The sequence below is a fragment of the Periplaneta americana genome, chromosome 16 (assembly GCF_040183065.1).
Source record: "Periplaneta americana isolate PAMFEO1 chromosome 16, P.americana_PAMFEO1_priV1, whole genome shotgun sequence".
Classification (NCBI taxonomy): Eukaryota; Metazoa; Arthropoda; class Insecta; order Blattodea; family Blattidae; genus Periplaneta; species Periplaneta americana.
Window position 1 is genome coordinate 70,126,802 of NC_091132.1, and position 22,302 is coordinate 70,149,103.

Here is a 22,302-nt window from a genome sequence, read left to right on the forward strand (position 1 = left end):
AGATGAACAAAACTAACTGCTGCTCTCGCTCGCTGTGTTCGCTGCATTTGTCTTTCAAGTCTCGTCTCGTCATTCTCGTGCGCTTCGAGTCTCGCTCATCATTCTCGAAATAGCATTTAGTCGGCGTGGAAAGATTTCGTAAATTTGACTAAAATACATCAATGAAATAAATAACATTATAAATGTTTAAATGAGACAAAAAGACAAGACAAAACAGTATCTTAGTTATCAAAATATTCTGGTTCTATTATATGATATTACCTACGGTTATATAAATAGAAAGAAAAAAACAATTCTCAAATAAATTTGCAATTCTAAGAAACATTAAACATAACGTTAATATCTTTTTACTTGAGATTACACACTTGATCTCAAACATATGAAAAGAAAATTCCTAGCCTTTTAATATGGGCCTAGTAACTAAATAAACACTGGGGGACGGATTATTATACACTGAAAGGTAGAGATGATGTTTCAAATAGGCTACTTGATTGTTTATACATATATAAGTTGAAAAAGTAGATAGAAGCTCATTCAGGTATAAACAACTGTGGTTATTCAAGGTTGCTCGACGTTCGGGACTTCGGGAGTGATGAATCTCGACGTCTCGAAACATTCACAAGCAGTCTTTACGTCAACGACGCGAATTATACAACATTGTCGTGCGGTTTTCGGCTTTGCGGGCGCTGTTAATCTTGCTTTATCGGTAGTTGTTCATCTCTATTATGAACAGTGAAGCTTTCCACGAATTCTGACAAAAAAAAACAGCTGATAAACGTTACCTGGAAGCACAGTATAAATTTCGGCAAAACAGTTTTGTATAAATTATTATATTGTGTAGCTATTTGGTGGAAATTTGAAATTATAGCCTACGTCACTTCTAATTTCTACCGAAAAATCAGGTTATAGATAACTGGATACAGTATACACCGTTTGGTATAATTGCTACCCCTTTTTAGTAGACAAAAAACCTAGTTCTTTACCACATAACAACGCGCCGGTTCATCGACCACGTTTGACACAAGCTAATATTCAAGATCTGAGAGGCATTGATGTTTTACTGCATTATAGCGCACACATTACACCTTCCTATTACGATTTATGTCGGACGATGCTCATTTTTTGTGTGAATGGCAGTTCAGTAATTTTGACGAGGTACGTACAGTATTACAAGAGCTTCTTGCCTCCACGTGAAAATAATGGTATCCCCAATAAACTGAACTAGAGTCAAAGAGATGGCAGATATCAGCAAATAACGGAATTTATTTCGAAAAATATCATGGGCTTATGTTATTTTATTCGATGTTGAATAAATATTCGTGCCTACTTTTGTGCACGGCAGTAAGAGAAGCTCGAAATAATATCCAGAGTAAATCAAGTTGCTCCTATAGCGGGATTTTATTTCAGAACTTTCCAGTCTAAATACCTATTTATTTCAATTAAATTTAATTTAAACAAGAACATATCAATTTAGATATTGTGGGGGAAGTTTAAAACCAGTGTTAATTGGATTTTAGGTTTCACTCCCTCATTCTCTTCCCCTTTGAAATTTCAAATGTCACCTATATCATTATACAGTCAGCTCTGGATATAGTGAACTCGGTTGTAGTGAACATTCGGCTATAGTGAACCTAAATCGTTGGTCTCGACCCGCATACATTAAAAAGTACATTAATATTATAGTGGACCTAAAACTAGAACGTCCCCAAGAAAATGTAATTTTAAAACGGCGAAAATGGTAATTTTGGAAACCCTTTCTCCTATAAACTTCCAAGAATACAGTATGTTCAAAACAAAATCTCAAACCTTCTATTTCTGAAGTGCATTGAAAGACAAAGGATTTATTCAGCTTCCTGGACAACTTGAAACATGTTAAAGAGAATAGTGTAAGCAGTGAGGGATAAAGGAAGAATTAATTCTGACTCCTTTAGAAGAGGTTCTTAGAAGAATAGGAAAATAAAATGTTTTCTTTTGTAAAAAGGAGTAGAGTGATGACCAAAGGGTAAATACAAGGAGGATTACAGTATAATGGTCAACAGCTCTCCCTCCCGCATCTTTGTAAAAGTGAACCCTGGGAAATTCCAAGGCCGAGTACACAGTAGCATACCTCTAGTGGGAAGAGGTGCGAAATCGGTCAGTACTACTACCTACATGGCCAGATTGTGTTTCGAACTGTGAACATCAGGATGTCAAAGCGTAAAATGTTTAAGTTGGAAGATAAAACAAACATTAGTACTGATATTGAACATGGTCTGTCCCAAACGGGCATTAATACTGTATGTATAGCAACGTCAGGAGTATAAAAACAGACACTTCGGTTTTAGTGAAACTCGGATATAGTGAACAAAATATGGTGGTCCGCAGAGGTTCACTATAACCAGAGTTGACTGTACTTAAATTTGAAAGAGTGTTCAATATTGTTCATACATCTCATTCATTTGTTCTCACATCTTTTGTTTTCTATCGTCGCCTGGCAATCTGGATTGTTGTTACTGTCAATTGGTTGTAAGATGAAAAACCCAGTTTATTTAGGTTAATTAACTAAATTTGATTAATTAATTTACTAAATTCAATGTTCAAAATGTGCTCCATTGTTCACTATACAGTAATACAGCCTATTTCAGAACCCCTCTACATTGTATTGCCATAGTATCAAAACCGTACGTAAATGAAGTCAATCCAAACTTCGGATTTTGTTATCCTCTATCCTATTTTAATTTAAAAAATAGGTTTAAGTATACAACCATAATATTGCTTAATGTTGGATTGTGTTACTACTCGAAATAACTTGTAATCATCAATAACCTTTGTAGTTTTATTCTCTTCAGTTCTAATCAACAATCCAGGTTGTGAGGCGACAATAGAAAACAAAAGATTGCCTGGAGGTGGCAGCAACATCGACGGAATATACTCTTTGCCAACCATCATTACTCCCGCTGTTCCTCCTTGTAATGGTATTTACTCGGAGGTAGCTAGTATAAATCGAGGTGCGAATGTAAATTTAAATACTGTAGATATTTTCTGTTCTCTTTAATAATTTTATTATAGTTCCCATGACTTTCGTAGGTAACCAACTGTAAAATCATTATTATTAAATTTTTTTCATAATTATTTTGTAATAAAATAGATATTGACATAATTTAAAGTATAATATAGGCCTAAACCTAAATGTAAGTACATATGAAAATTTAAATTTGATCCTCATGAATACCATACGAGACAAAACTACAGTTTCTTTCTAAATACTCCCAAATGCCACACAACTGCTGGATTAAAACACAGCATAAATTTTGGACCCAAAATATATAATACATTAATTAGAGCTTGCCCTGAGCTAAGTACACTGAACACACATAGATTTAAGAAACAAATCAGATTAATTATTTAATTGTTTAAGCTAATTGAGTTAAAAATTGATACTCTCATATTTATGTACTTTTGTATTTTCTATTTGTATGTAGACCCTATTATTACATGCTGTATTATTTTAACATTTATTAATGTTATTGTGCTCAATGAACTCTCTTAATTTTGTGATATATTTTGTATAACTGATCTGAACTGCGCCCGAGCACGAGCTTCTGCTCTTTCGGGCTGCAATGCCTAATGTAGCTCAAGTGTATAGCATTAAATAAATGAAATGAAATGAAAAAAAATTAAATGTTAGGAATTGGACGTCTACGTAATATTATACAATTGTTTAAAACAACTTGAATAAAAGGGCCTCGTTAACTATATATATATATATATATATTTTTTTTTTTTTTTCTGTCCTCTTTTTTCAAACAATGTCTTTGATTTTTTAAGCTTTGTGTCCTCTTTTTTTTTATCGATGTGAATCTGGTCACCCTATGTGGGGGTGAAATCTAAAATGCAATTAACACTGGTTTTAAACTTCCCCCTGAATAGACTATATAAATTGGAATGTTTTTTGTTTAAATTAAATTTAATTGAAATGGCTATTTAGGCTGGAATGTTTTGAAACAAAAGCCCTGTATAGCTGAAGCTTTGTTAAGGAAATGTTCTCAAATACGTAAGTCGTAGAAGCAGCTGGCAGAACAAAATGAGATGAAAATAAAACAAATGGCGAACTCAAGTCTCGATTTCTTGCTACAAGGTAGACAAAAAGCGTTACTCACTCGGGACGTGGCCGTTCGTCTTGGCGTGTCCGTTGCTATGGTGATGGCTCCGAGACGCCGGCAAGTTTCCCTGTTGAGGCTGCGGCGGCGGTTGCTGCTGCTGCTGCTGCTGCTGGTGATTGTGGTGATGCATGGTGATTACAACCACCAATCCGCAATGTTAGGTAGCGCGAACACCCATGTCTCAACATTCCACAACGCGACAAGCGCACTGTCTTCAGCACTCCCGAGACCACCTGAAACAAAAAGTCAAATCTTCATCCTCATTTCCCATTATTCATGGGTCTTGCTGCTTGGATATTTACTGACAGTGGCAAATAAATACGCACTAGGTTCAGTTGTGAGCTCACGGACCGGTTTCCAAACCTTGGAGATTTAGATGATTATACAGATACATCTATGTATTCTCTGCTCTGGCTAATGTATCTCAGTGTAAAATAAATAAAAAAACACTCCAAGAGCTTTGCCAAATTGTTCGTCATTAACGATTAATACTGACAGTGAATTCAGGTAAATTTACTGTAAATTTAATTGTCATCCATTAAAAACTATTTGTAGAGAGAAGAGAGCGTCCTCACGTGAAGTAGACCGATATGTTTAGGCTCTAAATAGGCATTTGGTGCAGACTTGAAAAGAAACGACAAAGAGAAAGGAAAGAAAAAATGATTATATCATTCATTAAAAACTATTTGTACAGAAATCCAGGACGTCGGACAGTGAGATAGACCGATATGTTTATTTATTTATTCGAATGACAGGTTCAGTAGTGGCAAAAAAATACCGGACCGACCCTTGTAGCTGGTTCCTGAGCCTTGTTCACTCCAGAGCGTCGGTGGATATTCCTTGGACCCGAAACCACCTGTGCAGTTGAACAACAGCCACGCAGCTGGTTACTGTTTTCGTCCGGGTTTTTTTGCCACTACTGACAAAATGTTGCATCGTGCCGCGTCTGAACATTTTGTCAGTAGTGGCAAAAAAACCGGACGAAAACAGTAACCAGCTGCGTGGCTGTTGTTCAGCTGCACAGTGGTTTCGGGCCCAAGGAATATGCCCCGACGGTCTGGAGTGAACAAGGCTCTGAAATCAGCTACAAGAGTCGATCCGGTTTTTTTTTTGCCAATACCGTATATAGATAACTTATCTTTGACCTAAACATAACCTCAAGATTAAAACAATATAACTTGATACAACTTAAAATTAAATCTAATAAAGTAACTAAACAAAATCCTTAAAGAACTGAAAACTAAGAACTAAACAGAGGCATGAGGCTTCTCGCTTCCCAGAATCTGGCACATTATGCCAGTGATTTTAGAGCTGGGCAGCATTGGAGATGATCGCTATGCATGGTTTTTTGAAAGCCACAAAGGGTACAGGTTGGATTTTGATAAATACCGAAACGGTGGAGATGCTGCGCCAAGCACTCATGTCCAGTTGCAAGGCGGAAATGCGCGACTGCCAATCTTCTTGGACTGTTAGGTATTGATAGAGGTCCCTTCTCCAATGTTTGCCATATGTTTATTCTGCAATCTCTTGGGAGTGGATGTTGTGGGCAACTTCTTTGATGTAAAATTTCATTGTCTGAAAGGTTGTTGGTTTAGGAGATGTTTGTAAAATTTTAGCACCTTTTCTTTTGCCAAGACAACGACCTGCTCATTGCCAAATAAGTTGCAGTGCCCGGGGACCCACTATAGCAGCACGATTTTGTGTTTATAGACCGATATTTTTAGGCTGTGAATAGGAGTTTGGCGCAGACTTGAAAAGAAACGGCAATGAGAAAGGAAAGAGATGATAATGATGAAAATGACTGCAGCGACAATGGCATTAGTAATGAATAACTAGTGCCCTACGAGTATGTCAATATTCGATGACATGAGTTTTCAGAGAAAAAAGTTAATAATAATCCCCTTTGTTTCTGGATTAATTGTGTATTGTCTCAGTTACCACATTCTAAATGACTTAAGATGTATGCTATGTAATTCATTTAATTGCATCAAATACTTTTTCAATATCGACAATATAGAAGTAAGCAGGTTTACTGAATTCTGGTGCCTTCTCATTTATCTCTTTTACTGTGTTAAGAATATGGTATCTGTGAAAGATCAACCTCTTCTGAAATTCTTCTGTGCATCATGTAGAGTAAGTATTTCTGACAACTTATTTGTCATTAATTTAATTAGTAGTAAGTTTATTTTTAATTTAATAAATCTTCCTCAACTTGAAGTTGCCAAAGACAAAGAATGTTAAACAGCAACATTTAAGGTGTGACATTAAAAATGTCTTACAAGAAGTTTATTTACAATAAACTGAAATTTACAATAGATAATGTTTTACAATAATGAAAATTTGCAGTAAAATAAAAAAAAACAGATAAAAACTAAAATAGACTGAGAAAAATCAACTGTAATTTGAATTGAAATACAGTGGACTCTCCTAAGTTCGACAGAATAGAATTGAAAGTTCAGTCCAATAAGAGTAGTGGTAAGCAGGTTATCCATCAACGAATACAGTACTGTACTTGCATTTCCTGCCCACCCCGAGACTTGTGTATGCGCTTCTAGTACCACAGTGGGTTTCGACAGTTCCGTCTCACTAACGGCACAATTCTCAAATAGAAAAGGAAGAGTTCATTAATTTAAAATCAGTTACCAATATGGATGTCCTAATCAATAAAATATTCTATTTTCCTTTAACAAAAGTATCACTACAGGACACAGAACCAATTCTCATTCAAATGGCAAACCCATTTCTTAGTGCCCGTATAGGGGCGTGTCTAATTCTTCTACGTAAGCAGTCGAACTATAGGATGTCGAACATGATATCTGTCGAACTTAAGAGCTTTCACTGTACAAGTGTCGCCGTAAAATCTGCAGAGAACCCTTCAAAGCTATCGTAAAAATTTCCTTATGTAATTGTTGTTGTTGTTGAGACTCCAAATTTATGACAGAATGACACGAATTGTTTTGTTATGGTCCCTCTACTGCCCACCATTAATCCGATGACTTCTATATCCCTGAGTTTATATGATTTTTTGTAATAAAGGATAGTTGGTTAGAAAATTGCCCTTTTCTCTAGATTACTTTCCTCGGGTTGATTCTGATTCGTCTCGAATCTGATGGTCGGATCCAGAATATAACCTTTTGTCTCTCCAGGTTTAAATGCTATAATATCAATACGCCGAAGTCTTTCGAAATCCGCTATTCCATGGACCACTTCTTCAAAATGTACTAAAGAGATTAATTTCATAATAATTATCTAGGGTATGTTTTTTCCTTTCTTAAAAACTGGAACAACAAAAGTAATTTTCCATTCTTTGGGATTGTCAATGTACAGAATATACGTTGCATAACGCCCTAATCACTTCCATTGACATTTCCCTCATATTTTATGATTTCATTAGTGATGTCATTTTTAAATGCATTTGTTATTTCTTATTGATTTACATAAATTATTAAATGATAACCCTTTTATCATTATGTACTACCATCACCACAATCACTACCTTCTGATCCAGAGTTGCGCTCGAGTGTGGGTTCGATTTACACTATCATCAATTCCATCAAGCTAAATAACCTAGGTTAGTAGGCTATTTGATTGAGCGTCATCTAAAAAACAACAATCACCATCACCACCGCCATCACTACGGTTACTTTGTCTTCTTGTTCCCCATACAGTTCAGTAAAATATTTTTTCCAGGTATCTTGTGTAATCTTTGTAGTTGGAATATACTTCTGAATTTCTTTTGTTTGCTTATGATCATTTTCCATATTCTTTTCTGCTAGCGTTCTAAATCTTTACTTATTCTTCTCAAAAATTCTGTTTAACTGACTTACTTCAGAATTGACTCTACTTCCGAAAAAAAATGTAACATTATTATTATTATTATTATTATTATTATTATTATTATTATTATTATTATTATTTATAAATTGCATAAGTAAAAGAATTTATTTTTTTTTATTTGCGGATGACCTCAAAATCCGTAGTAAAATTAATAGTCTGGCTGATTGTCAAATTCTTCCAAATGATGTTAATTCAATTGCACTATGGTCTGTCGAAAATAGAATGAAAATTAATCAATTCAAAACTTTTGTCATATCTTTTTCACGAAAAACTACTTCCCTAAAATTTAATTATTCTCTTAATAATGTCATAATTACTAGAAAAAATTGTATTAGAGATCTTGGTGTCTTGCTCGATTCTAAATTATATTTCCATGATCATGTGCTATATATATATATATATATATATATATATATATATATATATATATATATTTACATCCATTCATTAAGAATGCTTGGTCTAATTAGATCTATAACTTATTCTTTTTCCACTCCTATGTGTGTAATAATTTTATACTATACGTTGGTTAGATCCAAGCTTGAATATGCATCTATAGTATGGAACTACATTACTTCTACTGATTCGGCTAAATTGGAGAATATTCAAAGAAAATATATTTCCTTGTGTTCTTATAGATTTTTACCTAACTCCGATGATTATAAATACGAGATTAACTGCAAATATTTTAATTGCTGTAGTTTATTTGCCAGACGTCAAGATCTTGATTATTTTTGTAAAGTAATTAAGGGTGATTGAGTGTGAATCCTTCTTAAGCAATATCAGTCTTCCTATTCCTGCTAAGGGTTTAAGATTTCATAAAATTTGTTATTATAGTAATTTTAAATCTCTCTCTCTCTCTCTCTGGTCTGCAAATGTATAAAATATTGTATGGATTGAACTTGGATCCATTTAATGTGTAACATATTCTTTATGGAGTTTTATGTCATTTATTAATTTATCTCTTTTGTTTAGATATGTATTATATTATTCTCGTGATCGTAGTACTTTTATTACTGCTATTTTTGTAATGAATTTTCTTGTACTGAACTGTTATTGGCCCTGGCTGTTGTACAGCAAATTAAATATTAATAAATACATTATTATTATTATTATTATTATTATTATTATTATTATTATTATTATATCCGTATTAGGAAAAAAGGCAAGGATAAATGTATTTCCTCTAAGATAAAGATTTTGTTGTGTAATTGGAAAAACAAACAACACACTTTCGTGTTTAAAATGTCGGAAATAATTATTTATTTCGACCTTGCATTGGAAATTCACTTATGCGAGGAAGTGGAGATCCGTAGCGCTTATGAAAGCAACAGAAGGTTGAGAAATACAGCTGCAAAACATCATTTCTTTCAACTAAGATTTAACAAATACCTTGCGAACGGTCAGCCCTACCCAAGAATATAATGTTATGGGAGAGCAGAAATTGAAAAATTGAAGTTGTGTTAACTTGATTGATTGTGACTTCGACATTAAACAAAAGTAGCGTCATTAAATTAAACAGCAATTTTGTGCGTGCCAACTTGTGCAATTGCTGGCCTTGTTAGAGAGTGCAGGAATCAATCAATCACGGTCCGCAACACGATTCCACTACGTTGTATTTAAAAGTGACGTCATGCAGGCGATGTGACAGGTAAAACATGAGCCGGAGAGGTGAAGCCATACCACAACAATGTCTTCTCGACTTGGTTCATCCTGCAAATTTTCCACTAGCAATTCTGAATAAAAAAGGAGAAAAAGTTGGGAGCTAACATTCGCAACTACACGCATAGGGTAGCGCTTTCGGATTCCTTTAACGGCTTTCTAATAAAGTTCTTTCTTTCGGTAAATTATATGATTTTAAATACTTTATTTTTTGCGAACGATCAGTCGCTCATATCCAAAACGGAAGACGAAATACAAATTGCAGGGCTTCATCTAGAATCTTAAAATTTCCAACGTTGAATCTAAGACTGACATTTTTAGGAGTAGATAATTTAAGATGTAAAATTATAATTAATGATGAAGCAATAGAACAAGTATCATCCTTTAATTAATGCGACTGTAAGGGTACAGTACATCACTTACTCATAGATTTCAAAAAGGCATATGACTCGGTTAAGAGAGAAGTTTTATATAATATTCTTATTGAATTTGGTGTTCCCAAGAAACTAGTTCGTTTAATTGAAATGTGTCTCAGTGAAACTTACAACAGAGTCCGTATAGGCCAGTTTCTATCTGATCCTTTTCCAATCATTCACTGCGCGCTAAAACAAGGAGATGCGCTATCACCTTTACTTTTTAACTTCGCTCTAGAATATGCCATTAGGAAAGTTCAGGATAACAGAGAGGGTTTGGAATTGAACGGGTTACATCAGCTTCTTGTCTATGCGGATGACGTGAATATGTTAGGGGCAAATCCACAAACGATTACGGAAAACACGGAAATTTTACTTGAAGCAAGTAAAGCGATAGGTTTGGAAGTAAATCCCGAAAAGACAAAGTATATGATTATGTCTCGTGACATGGAAATATAAAAATTGGAGATTTATCCTTCGAAGAGATGGGAAAATTCAAATATCTTGGAGCAACAGTAACAAATATAAATGACATTCGGGAGGAAATTAACGCAGAATAAATATGGGAAATGCCTGTGTTGTTTGGTTGAGAAGCTTTTATCATTAGTCTGCTGTCAAAAAATCTGAAAGTTAGAATTTATAAAACAGTTATATTACCGGTTGTTCTGTATGGTTGTGAAACTTGGACTCTCACTTTGAGAGAGGAACAGAGATTAAGGGTATTTGAGAATACGGTTCTTAGGAAAATATTTGCGGCTAAGAGGGATGAAGTTACAGGAGAATGGGGGAAGTTACATAACGCAGAACTGCATGCATTGCATTCTTCACCTGACATAATTAGGAACATTAAATCGAGACGTTTGAGATGGGCAGGGCATGTAGCACGTATGGGCGAAACCAGAAATGCATATAGAGTGTTAATTGGGAAAATGGATGGAAAAAGACCTTTGGGGAGGCCGAGACATAGATGGGAGGATAATATTAAAATGGATTTGAGGGAGGTGGGATATGATGATAGAGAGTGGATTAATCTTGCACAGGATAGGGACCGATGGCGGGCTTATGCGAGGGCGGCAATGAACCTCCGGGTTCCTTAAAAGCCATTTGTAAGTAAGTATCATTGTTTAATTACTTAGTTTTCAATATCTCATACATAAAGTAAAACGATACAGACCACAAACTAAACAAATTTCAGAGAATGTGTGGAACAATTTGCCGCTCACTCAAAAATAAACTTTAAAAGAAACACAGATGGAATTCTACTAAACTTTAGACGTTGGACTTTTGACTTATAGGAGCGAGAACTGGAATTTACGAAAAGAATTGCTAAAAGAAAACTGGAAAACAGTAAAATGAAATTTCTCAGAAGTATGGCAGATTATTCATTATTAGACCATCAGAGAAACGAATTAAATATTTACAATATAGCCCATCGAATAGAAGAACAAAAACAAAATTTGTACGAACACATTCAAAGGATGAAAGAATATAAATTCCACTAGTCACCAAAATTAAACATATTTTTTGTTAAAAGATAAGGAATGTGTAATTCTTATAGCAGTTTTCGTGCTGATTTCAGATCTGTTTTCAAAATGTCTCTATCACCTAGGGTCTTTGAGTAATTATATGAAATGTACTTCAGACTTTTCTAGTATTGATATCCTGTAATATTTTACCTAAAATCATATTTGTTTACCTAAAATGTGTATGAAATAGATTTTAGGCTATACTTCGCTTGAGAAATATCTCTTCCTTAGCTTCCAGCAGCAGTCTGACAGAGTATTTGGGATCCATATTTTCTGGTAGTGAATTTCTTGTTGGCGAATATTGTAGCATGTATGAATACTTCAATGAATGTCAATGTTTGTAAGAGTTTGCAAGAAATTGTATGAATGAATGAATGGTGAGCGACTGTAACTTTAATACATCGCATCTTCCAACTTCCGCCGGGTCTAAGTGAGAGCTTCCAACAACAGACACGAGTTGTTGAAGCAATCAAAAAGTCAATTGCGGACGCACTCAGGAAGACTCTCGACTCCTTCCGGATTCAGTCGAGCCACTCGAGCGAAGAGCTGCGAACTCTTAATAATAAATCTGGCCTTCGTCACTTTCACGACTGTGAGGCGGAAGTCAGTCACCGGATCTGACGTAAGTGTAGAGGCAATAGAATTGACAGCCACCAACATCGGATTCTTCCAGTTGCGAATATTCTCAGCTTTATGTTTCCAAACCGTTACAGATCTTTCCTATGATCCAACAACCATTCGGATATCTTGGAAGTAATACTGTATATTCAATATCATTCACTGTTTTTAAATTATTTTGCAGGATATAAGTGCTGATCATCTGCAATAAGTTTTCTACCACTGGAATTAACAACAGTGTATGTTAGGCTCATATTGTAATAGGTTCATACATATTCCAGACTGTTCATGCGTTTAAATATGTGGGCTCAGAAATCACTTGTAAGAATGACAGCCATATAGAAATTCAAAAACGCATAAGAGCTGCAAATAGATGTTTCTTTGGACGTAGAAAACATCTTAGATCACATTTAATAACAAAGAAAACCAAACTACTGATTTATAAAACTCTTATAAGACCAGTAATTACATGTGCATCAGAAACTTGGACTCTTTAAAAGTCAGATGAGGAATCTCTGGTTACTTTTGAAAGAAAGATACTAAGAACTATTTTTGGGGCTGTGAAAGAAGATGATACTTGGAGAAGAAGGAGAAATTGTGAATTGTATGAATTATATAAGGAGCCTGACTTAGTGAAGTATATTAAAATTAATAGATTGGTCTGGGTTGGACATTTGATACGTATGGGCAATAATAAAACTGTTAAAAAGATCTATATGACACAACCATTACAAACAAGAAAAGTTGGAAGGACATTATGAAGAAGGCTAGGGCCCATAATGGGCTGTCATGCCATGTGTGATGATGATGTACGTTAGGCTCAAGCAGTGACTGAACGTATGTTCCATTCTCTCAATCTGCTCAGAAATGACTGAAAAAATCATAAACATGCTCTAAGTCGCAAGAAAACTTGTGATATGTTACTTTTAATTAACCAAAAATATCTATTGCCTTAATTAACTTGACGTCTAGAGATCTGAACCTTTTATCATAGTTAGGACATCTTGAGCTCTCGTATAAGATAACCATTACAATATAGGTCTACGTTGTTTTTCATTAATACATTGAGAAGAAACTGTAATAATGTCTACAATATGTCATAATTTATCCAATTATGCACGTCACATTGTTTCAGATAACTTTCTTTCGCGGAGATTCAATATTTCAACTATTAACCTTGTCTAATTCTCTAAACTTTGTCCTAGGGATCTAAAACATACAATAACAAGGAGTAGTGCTACCCTTAAGGGAAGGTTGAAGACTAAAGTGACCAAACCTGACAGGTTACCATTTGAATTGTTTTGTCTTGGAAACTTCGCAACTAATAGTAATCAAAAGTTTAAAAAATGTGTATATGCGGGTTGCACATGCCACATGAATTTAATTCTGATTCGATGAATCGTTTAGCTATATTGGTGAATTACTTGAAATTATGTATTTTCACTGTAATTCAAACCTTTGATTTTAATGTACCTTTTCTCAAAAACTATTACAGACAGAAATGTGAACATTTTTTCACGTATATTAGGAGCCTTATATTACAATTTGAGATAAACAGAATCCCATATCTTCACTACCATGATATAACAAAGTTACTTGTAATGTTCAACATTTGCAGTCGAAAAAGACAGTTTTGAAATATTTTAATATGCACTATGAATGAGTCTTAAGTCGTATAATTGTGTAATACACTATAATAAGCATCCGTACAAAATTTTCGTCAAACTGGATTTTTAATTTCTGGGAAAAGGAACACTGAAGATTGCAAAGCGTCGTTTTGAGAAAAACACTCATAAAGATAAATTTTATTAGTGGTGCGATGTAATCTATTATGCTTCAAAACATGTTATTCAGAGGATGTACATAATTTCTTTATTAAACTATATCTGTAATATATATATTCTGATTCAGAAAAAAATGACAAATTTAATTGAATTCAAAGATAAAAATATAATTCTTGGTCGTTTCAGTCATCAACTTCTTTTTAAACGGTCTTTCTGAACGTGGAGAATCATTCATGTCAAAATGACTCCCTTAGATACGAGAAAACTATTTTTGTGCCGCACTTTCTACGATGGCTTTTCCCCCGTATATGACACAAATGGATTTAGGGGCTTCCAGTATCCTTACTCCTCGGTTAAACTAAAACAAAAGAATAAATCGAAAACGTATGGTTATTTTACTCGATATTCATTTTTTCTTTAATTAATGATTAACACAAACTTTTCTTAAAAATTGAAAAATTCAAGACTTCTGACAATACAATACTATGGCACTATGACAAATGCCAAAACACATTTTCTTACAATTGCCCTATTGCCATGGAAAACAAAACAGATTCGAACTTCTGCACCAGCCTGTTGGAAATGAAATAGAAAGCAATAGATTTCTGGTATTCTATATAACATTTTTTTTTAAATTCCTTCTGTATAATATGCCAATGAAAATACAGTCAACTCCGGTTATAGTGAACTCTGCGGACCAGCATATTTCGTTCACTGTATCCGACGTTCACTAAAACCGAAGTGTCTGTTTTTATACTACTGACGTTGCTATACATACAGTATTAATGTCCGTTTGGGTCAGACCACGTTCAATATCAGTACTAATGTTTGTTTTATCTTCTAACTTAAACACTTTCGGCTTCGACATTCTGAATGTTCACAGTTCGAAACTTGAATCTAATCTGACCATGTAGATAGTAGGCACTAACCGATTTCGCACCTCTTTCCACTAGAGGTGTGCTACTGTGTACTTGGCCTTGGAATTTCCAAGGGTTCAATTTACAGAAATGCGGGAGGAAGGGTTGAGAACCATTATACTCTAGTCCTTCTTGTATTTACCCATTGCTCATCACTCTACTCCCTTTTTTACAAAAAAAAAAAAACACTTTTTCTTCCAATTCTTCTAATAACCTCTTTTAAAGGAGTCAGAACTAACCCTTCCTTTATCCCTCACTGCGTACACTAAAACATATCCTAGTAGAAACCCTAGTAATGCCGCATTTCGATTATTGTGACGTTTTGTTAAGTGGCCTAAGTTCTGAACTGTCAGTCAAGTTACAGCGAGTTCAGAATATGTGCGTCAGATACGTATGCAACATCCGACGATACGATCACATATCACCGTCCTTCGCAAGTCTTTCGTGGCTCCGACTTAAAGAACGTAGAACTTTACACTCCTTGTCATTACTCTTTCGAATTCTGCACACTTCAACACCAAATTACCTTTCGTCTCGTTTCTCTTATCTATACTCTAACCATGACGTAAATACCAGATCACTTATCTGTGGCGCGTTAAGTATATCTCTTCATAGAACATCTCGTTATTCATCATCTTTTACAGTATCCACCTCGCGACAGTGGAATTCCCTGTCACAAAGTATTAGGGGCTGCAAGACAATAAACACTTTTAAAAACAGCTTAAAAGATAACCTTCTCAGCATTTTACTCCAATCATACTGACTTAAACTATCACTGTCTGCATTGTTACTTCTTCCTTTAGACATGCATCCTCATAGTGCTGTATTTTCAAAATTGTCTCATAATAATCTCTTTCTATTATTTAACATTATTTGAAATATATTAACATTCTATGTATTTTAGCTTAATTCTGCTACGTAGTTTGTATTTCAGTGTTTAATTAATAGTTCATAGTATTTTGTTGTTTAATTCGTAAATAACTCTTGTATACATGTAGCTCTTATCTAAATCAAATTGTTGAATTCTTTGTAAGTTTATAAATATGTATGTATACTTTTTGCTGGTTGAGTGGAAGAGAAGGCTTTACGGTCTTAACTCTGCCAGCTAAAATAAATTATTATTATTATTATTATTATTATTATTATTACACTATTCTCTTTAATATGTTTCAAGATGTTCAGGAAGCTGAGCAAATCCTTTGTCTTTCAATGCACTTAAGGAGAAGAAGGTTTGAGATTTTGTTCTGAACATATTCTTGGAAATTTATAGGAGAAACGGTTTCCTAAATTACCATTTTGGCCATTTTGAAATTACATTTTCTTGGGGACGTTCTAGTTTAAGGTTCACTATAATCGAAGCGAGGGTTCACTATAAACGGAAATATTAATGTAGGCCTACTTTTTAATGTATGCGGGTCGGGACCAACGATTTAGGTTCACTATAACCGAATGTTCACTATAACAGGGTTCAGTATATCCAGAGCTGACTGTGTTTATTTTGTATTCACATTTAGCTTAAGTCCGAAGCTTCGGAAGAATGAACTGATTGCATCTTGAAGTGCAAGTGATAACTCAACACAGTGAGAATCCCCAAGTGCTTTTATCACACTATTAAATGTTTCCTCTTCCGCAACCCATCTGTCAACACGGCAGACTTCTCACGTACTCTATAGCACGTTCATCTGGTAAGGAGAGACGCTCCGTGTTGCGCGCTGGGAACTCGGGGTAATAAAATTGAACAAGTGAAGATCTTGAAATAGTTATGAGCCGAGATAATGAATAACGGGGCACAGCATTCTCAAGTGATGTAAATGGGTAATAAAGGTGACAGGTTGCCTCATATTTAAATCAAACGTTACAGCAGAATATATTATGTGAGAAAAAAATGGTTTATGTGAGACCGATTTAATCATTGAAGTCGGTAAAAACAACTGACACTTCGCGAACAGAACTAGTTAGTATATACTCGGAGCAAACAGCAAATTAAGATAGAACGAGTAACAGTTCTTCTTCTTCTTCTTCTTCTTCTTCTTCTTCTTCTAATACTTAGATCACAGCCTCTTATGTATTCAATGAATTTGAAATGGGGAAAGTGATATACCTACTTACTCTTACTTACGACCTTAGACTGAATATGATTTATTTATTTAATTATTTTTTATTTATTTATTTACTTATTTACATACTTATTTACTTATTTATTTTTTATTTATTTACTTACTTATTTAGGGCTACTTATTTACTTATTTATTTATTTATTTATTTATTTATTCTTATTTTTCTCTCTTTTTTCTTTTTTTTTTCTTTTAGGAAAAATGGTTATTTTCTAAAATTCTCTTTAGCTTAAAATTCGCGGCAAATTGACCCGAGTCCATCACTGTCACGTACATCTTAACATTGGAAGTTGCTAACACTGGTCAATCAGCTTATTCCTTTCATTTTTAGTAATCAGCTGTGAAGATTTCTACAAGCGTGGAAAGGTTGGATTTCTTCCATAAAAAAAAAACTTAAAATGGGTAGAAATTCAGTGAGATGGTCGTGAAGTCGCAGATTATTGAGATGTGAAAGAATGACTTCAGATAATATCTAACTCCAGCCCAAAATTTATTCATCTAAGTAGTCTACACTCATTCTGGAATAATTTAATTTTTCCTACAAAAAATTAATTTTTCAATAGGCTTAGTTTTTATAACAGAAAAATTGTTTTATAATTTCCAGTTTGAAAACAGACATATTGGATTTGCAGTAAAAACTTCACTTTTCATAGGTATTTCCTTCCTGTATAAACATTAAGGGATTCCACATAAAGTTAGGATTGAAACATCTCTTTTAAAGTGGTGAAATGTTCTTGAATTTTTGCTCTATGAACTCTGTATCTGTGGTAAATCAGGAACTGTTGATAAGACTACAGAACAATATAGAGATGTTTTTGACAAGTGTAGTAGCATGAACGGGACTTGGGTACATATTCAGAATAGTGAATTGGAGAGTCGAGCGGGTTGAGGGAGTGGAAGGGGTCGCTGAATTCTAAGTGGAAATAAGGCTCTTTGACTGTCACCTACGACACTCCATCGTCTTAATCTCGACAACTCCTATTCAACTTCCGGTTTAATGGTTTTCGCTAAATGTGAATTCAAATAAATGTTGAACATATTTACACTGAATTCTCAGTAATTACGCACTAAATTGGATTTGCTGTGTAACCGAACAGGTTTTCAAATGCATCAGGTGCGTTAAGCTTGCCAAACTATATTCACGAAAACAATTTGGTACTGGTACATAAGACCTTGCAAATTCTTCACGGTCATAATGGCCAAATCGGAGAAGCATAACATTGCTTCTCTACTTTGAAAAGAGTGAAGATACTTTCGTTCAGTAATGAGACATGTTCGAATTTGAGAACTTGCTATGTTTTCAACTGAATATCAGCAGTTGACACCACGAACTTCAAGAAAGAAAAGAGAACTAATTTATTTAACCCTAAAGCAGTCGCGCCCGACTTTGTTGCTGACAAACTAAATAAAATGGGTTCTTATGAGCTATTTTTTTTAGTGAACAATCAAAATATCGCTCTTTTTTATTTATATAATTATATGAAATACTTTAATACCCCCACAATGTTATAATTAATGTATAGTAATGGTAATATTTTAATATTGGTTCACATGTAATGTTCGAACGTCTATTAACCCCAATCATAATTTACTTTGTATCTTCCTTTACAGACCAGTCTTGATTTTTCTGTGTGCACAGTCACTGCTTAAATCCATTGTTATTATCTATTACACAAGTAAGGTCAGTTTAGTCACTGTCACTATTTACAATAGTAGCGCGGGGTGTTGCGTCACCCCACACCACTTAAACCGTTATTATCTCGAGTATGCGAATTCCAATTTCAAACATGTTTACGGTTATTGTTGCCTTACCAATTCTAAGAAAGGTACTGAAAGTTTAAGAAGTACGGGCTTACTCAATATGTAGCTAACAGCCCCGTATATGTGACTGTTAAAGGGATAAAAACAAATATTATGTTAATCTATGTTTTGATCGCGTAAAGTGTTATCAGGAAATAACTTATTCTATTATTCCAACTAGGTCTACCTATTTTTAAAGCTCTAACAGCTAAGGTTTAATTACACAGTCTAATCCGTTTGGGTATGGATAATATTAATTCATTATTATAAAGCTATTAATATGATAGTAGGAAAAATTTCTTGCTGGTTATATTATGATTAAAAGATGGAAGTTTCCATACATGACAATCAACAATGCATAATCTGAAAGGACAAATGAAAATCGTAGAGGATTAAAATGGCTACTACAAATCAACAGAGGGCACAATGTGTTGTATGATATGCTAAATTTGAGTGTGTTAAAAGAGTTCAAAGGGAATTTCGATGTGAGTATGCTGTGCGTAATGTACCTAAATACGATTCCATAATGTTGTGGTATCGAACATTTGTAGAAACAGGTTCTGTGTCAAAGAACATGCAGGAGGTCGCAGGCGAAATCCAGTACGAGAAGCAGCTATCTCTTGTCTTGGTCCCCAAACTCCCCAGATCTAATCCCTCCTGACTACTTCGTGTAGTCCACACCTGTGGAGTAACGGTCAGCGCGTCTGGCTGCGAAACCAGGTGGCCCGGGTTCGAATCCCGGTCGGGGCAAGTTACCTGGGATTTTCCCTCAACCCAATACGAGCAAATGCTGGGTAACTTTCGGTGCTGGACCCCGGACTCATTTCACCGGCATTATCACCTTCATATCATTCAGACGCTAAATAACCTAGATGTTGATACAGCGTCGTAAAATAACCCAATAAAATAAAATAAAAAACTTCGTGTAGGTTTTGTTAAAGACATTGTCTATTCACAGAAACCCAGGAACATTGATGATCTGAGAGTAAAAATTACTCAAGCTTTTCAACATATCACCCCACTTATGTTACAACGGACATGGCCTGAATTGCATCACCGTTATGAGTTGTGAAGGTGCGCAATGGGGGGTCTTGTTGAGCTCTGAGGAAGCTTCCACCTTTCAGTGTTGTATGCACAAAGTTTCAACAAATAAAGTTCAGTAGTAAATGTTTTACGGTATTTTTATTTTATCCATACCCAAACGGATCACCCTGTATATCCCCATTTCGGTATGTCATAGCCCTTCCAAATTTTAATTTTACAACAAGCCTCACCGCAGTTGTTCATTTCTGTATTCTGAACTTCTATACAGCGTTTTTAGTGAGCTTTAGAAGTCCCACAGCATAGCTTCTGTCAACATTTTAAACTCTTGTCATCGTCGTGTTCGTGTTTTCTTTTTCCTACTATTTCACAAAGGGATTGACTTATATATTCTTAAAACTATGTGGTAGTGTAGAAAACAAACGTATTTTACTTGCGAGTGAAATGAAAATATAATTAAGCGGATCCTTGGATGTGAAAGGTCAAGGCGATATTGTTGTTTATAACCGTTTCTGTAAAACGCTGTTGGATTTGAAAGGAGATAGGGAAAATGTGACGATTATCCTTGACATGTTAGTTAGTAGGATATTTTTCATATCTTTCAAACCGCTTGTCGGACAGTAATGTTAAAAATAATTTAACTTCTGCGCGAAACATTCTATTAAGACTGGGTCTGTCTTAATAACTCAGCATTCTCCAGGCGTTCTATTTATTGTTAAAAGCGCAAAAAATTGAATATTAATTACTCTACCTTTATAATCTTTAGATTTACCATATAGTAATATACAGAGTGAACCGTAATGACATTAATTTCAGGGGGTTATTTCTTGAAATATTTCAAAGAAAAAGTTTAATATAGCCTAATTTTGCTAATTTTTGCTTTCTTTCCGAGATAAAAATGATTTTATATTAAACATTTCGTAGCGTGTTTTGGGAAAGCCTTTGTTTTAATTCCCAATATCCTCAGTCAGTTTAAGAGAGCAGTTTATTATAAGAATAAATTATTAAAAGAATTTTAGTTTTATTATAAGAATAAATTATTAAAAGAATTTTAGTTTTGTCCTTTAAATACGCAGAAATTTGATCAAACCATTTTAACATTCTTTTTCAGAAACATAACATTTTATGGTAATACTAAATATTATTTAGTTACACTTAATATTCCATACGTTTTTACACTCTGTGTATATATTTCATGCGTAAGCTTATAGTCACTGTAGTCCATCTAACGTAGGTCTAAGACCAACTCTTAACATGTTATTCCACGCACGTGTTCGACTAACCCTACTCCAACTTGCTATGTTGCAGCTTATCGATTTCGTAAGAATTTTTCGCATTTGCCTATATGACTTTGTTAGCTATAACTTATACTGTGTATATTCAAATAAAAAAAATGGCGACACTTTCTGAACAAAAATATATGAGAAATTTATGTACTTTTACAATTGCCAGTTTATTCGACAAACAAAGTATTATTCACCACCATATATTTAATATGCGTTGCCATAAAATAAACTTTCGTTTGTCAATAACTTTTGTGAACAATTTCACACGCTATGAGGCATTGTCGTGGATTATTTTAAGAACAAATAAGGATACGCCACGTCTTTGTTATAAATTGTGAAATAATTCATATACCGGTACCCGAAAAAGAATGAAAAATAAAGAACTCTTTCTTCCTTTCGGTCTTGAGTTCTTCGGTCGGTCAGTGTTTACGTCAAGAGCGATTCTTACTTTGGATAGACTATAGTTGTAGCAAGATAAATAAATCGAGAGCAACCAAATCACAGTTTCTTACATAATATGATTTCATTATTATTATTATTAAAGACCAATTTTAATATTGCTATGGAGACGAAACGGGCCAATGGGCCCAAATCGTATTGTTGATGATGATGATGATGATGATGATGATTATTATTATTATTATTATTATTATTATTATTATTATTATTATTATTATTATTATTATGTGAGATCAAAACTCGAATATGCATCTGTAGTTTGGAACTCTATTACAAGTACTGATTCGGCAAAACTGAAAAATATTCAAAGAAATTTATATCATTATGTTCTTATAGATTTCTGCCTAATAACTTCGGATATAACTATGATCAAAAATGCGAGCACTTTAAATGTCGAAGTTTGTATGTCAGAAGTCATGATCTCGATTACTTATTCTTATGCAAGGTCCTTAAAGGTGACATTAATTGTCAATCTTTCTTAAACAGTGTCAGCCTTCGTATTCCTATTAAGGACATGAGACATCACAACTCTCCTATATTAGAAATTCTAAATCTTCCTCGCCGGTGTCGAGATATATTAAAAATCCTATCACAGCCTACATGTAGGCGATTTCGATCCATTCAATGTATAGAAAAATTAGAACATGCAATGTCTTTGCTAATGTTATTTGCTTTATCTTTCTACACAAATTAGTAATACTTT

The 22,302-nt window shown here is 34.2% G+C and overlaps 1 protein-coding gene across 1 annotated transcript in view; it reads right to left on the minus strand.

The window, feature by feature from the left end:
• LOC138716410 (calpain-1 catalytic subunit-like) overlaps window positions 1–22,302 on the minus strand; it is a 462,282-nt gene that overhangs the window by 417,271 nt on the left and 22,709 nt on the right. Inside the window, exon 2 of the mRNA XM_069849474.1 lies at window positions 4,140–4,375. Coding sequence (XP_069705575.1) covers window positions 4,140–4,272 — 133 coding nt within the window. The 5' untranslated portion in view covers window positions 4,273–4,375. The remainder of the gene's footprint in view (window positions 1–4,139; window positions 4,376–22,302) is intronic.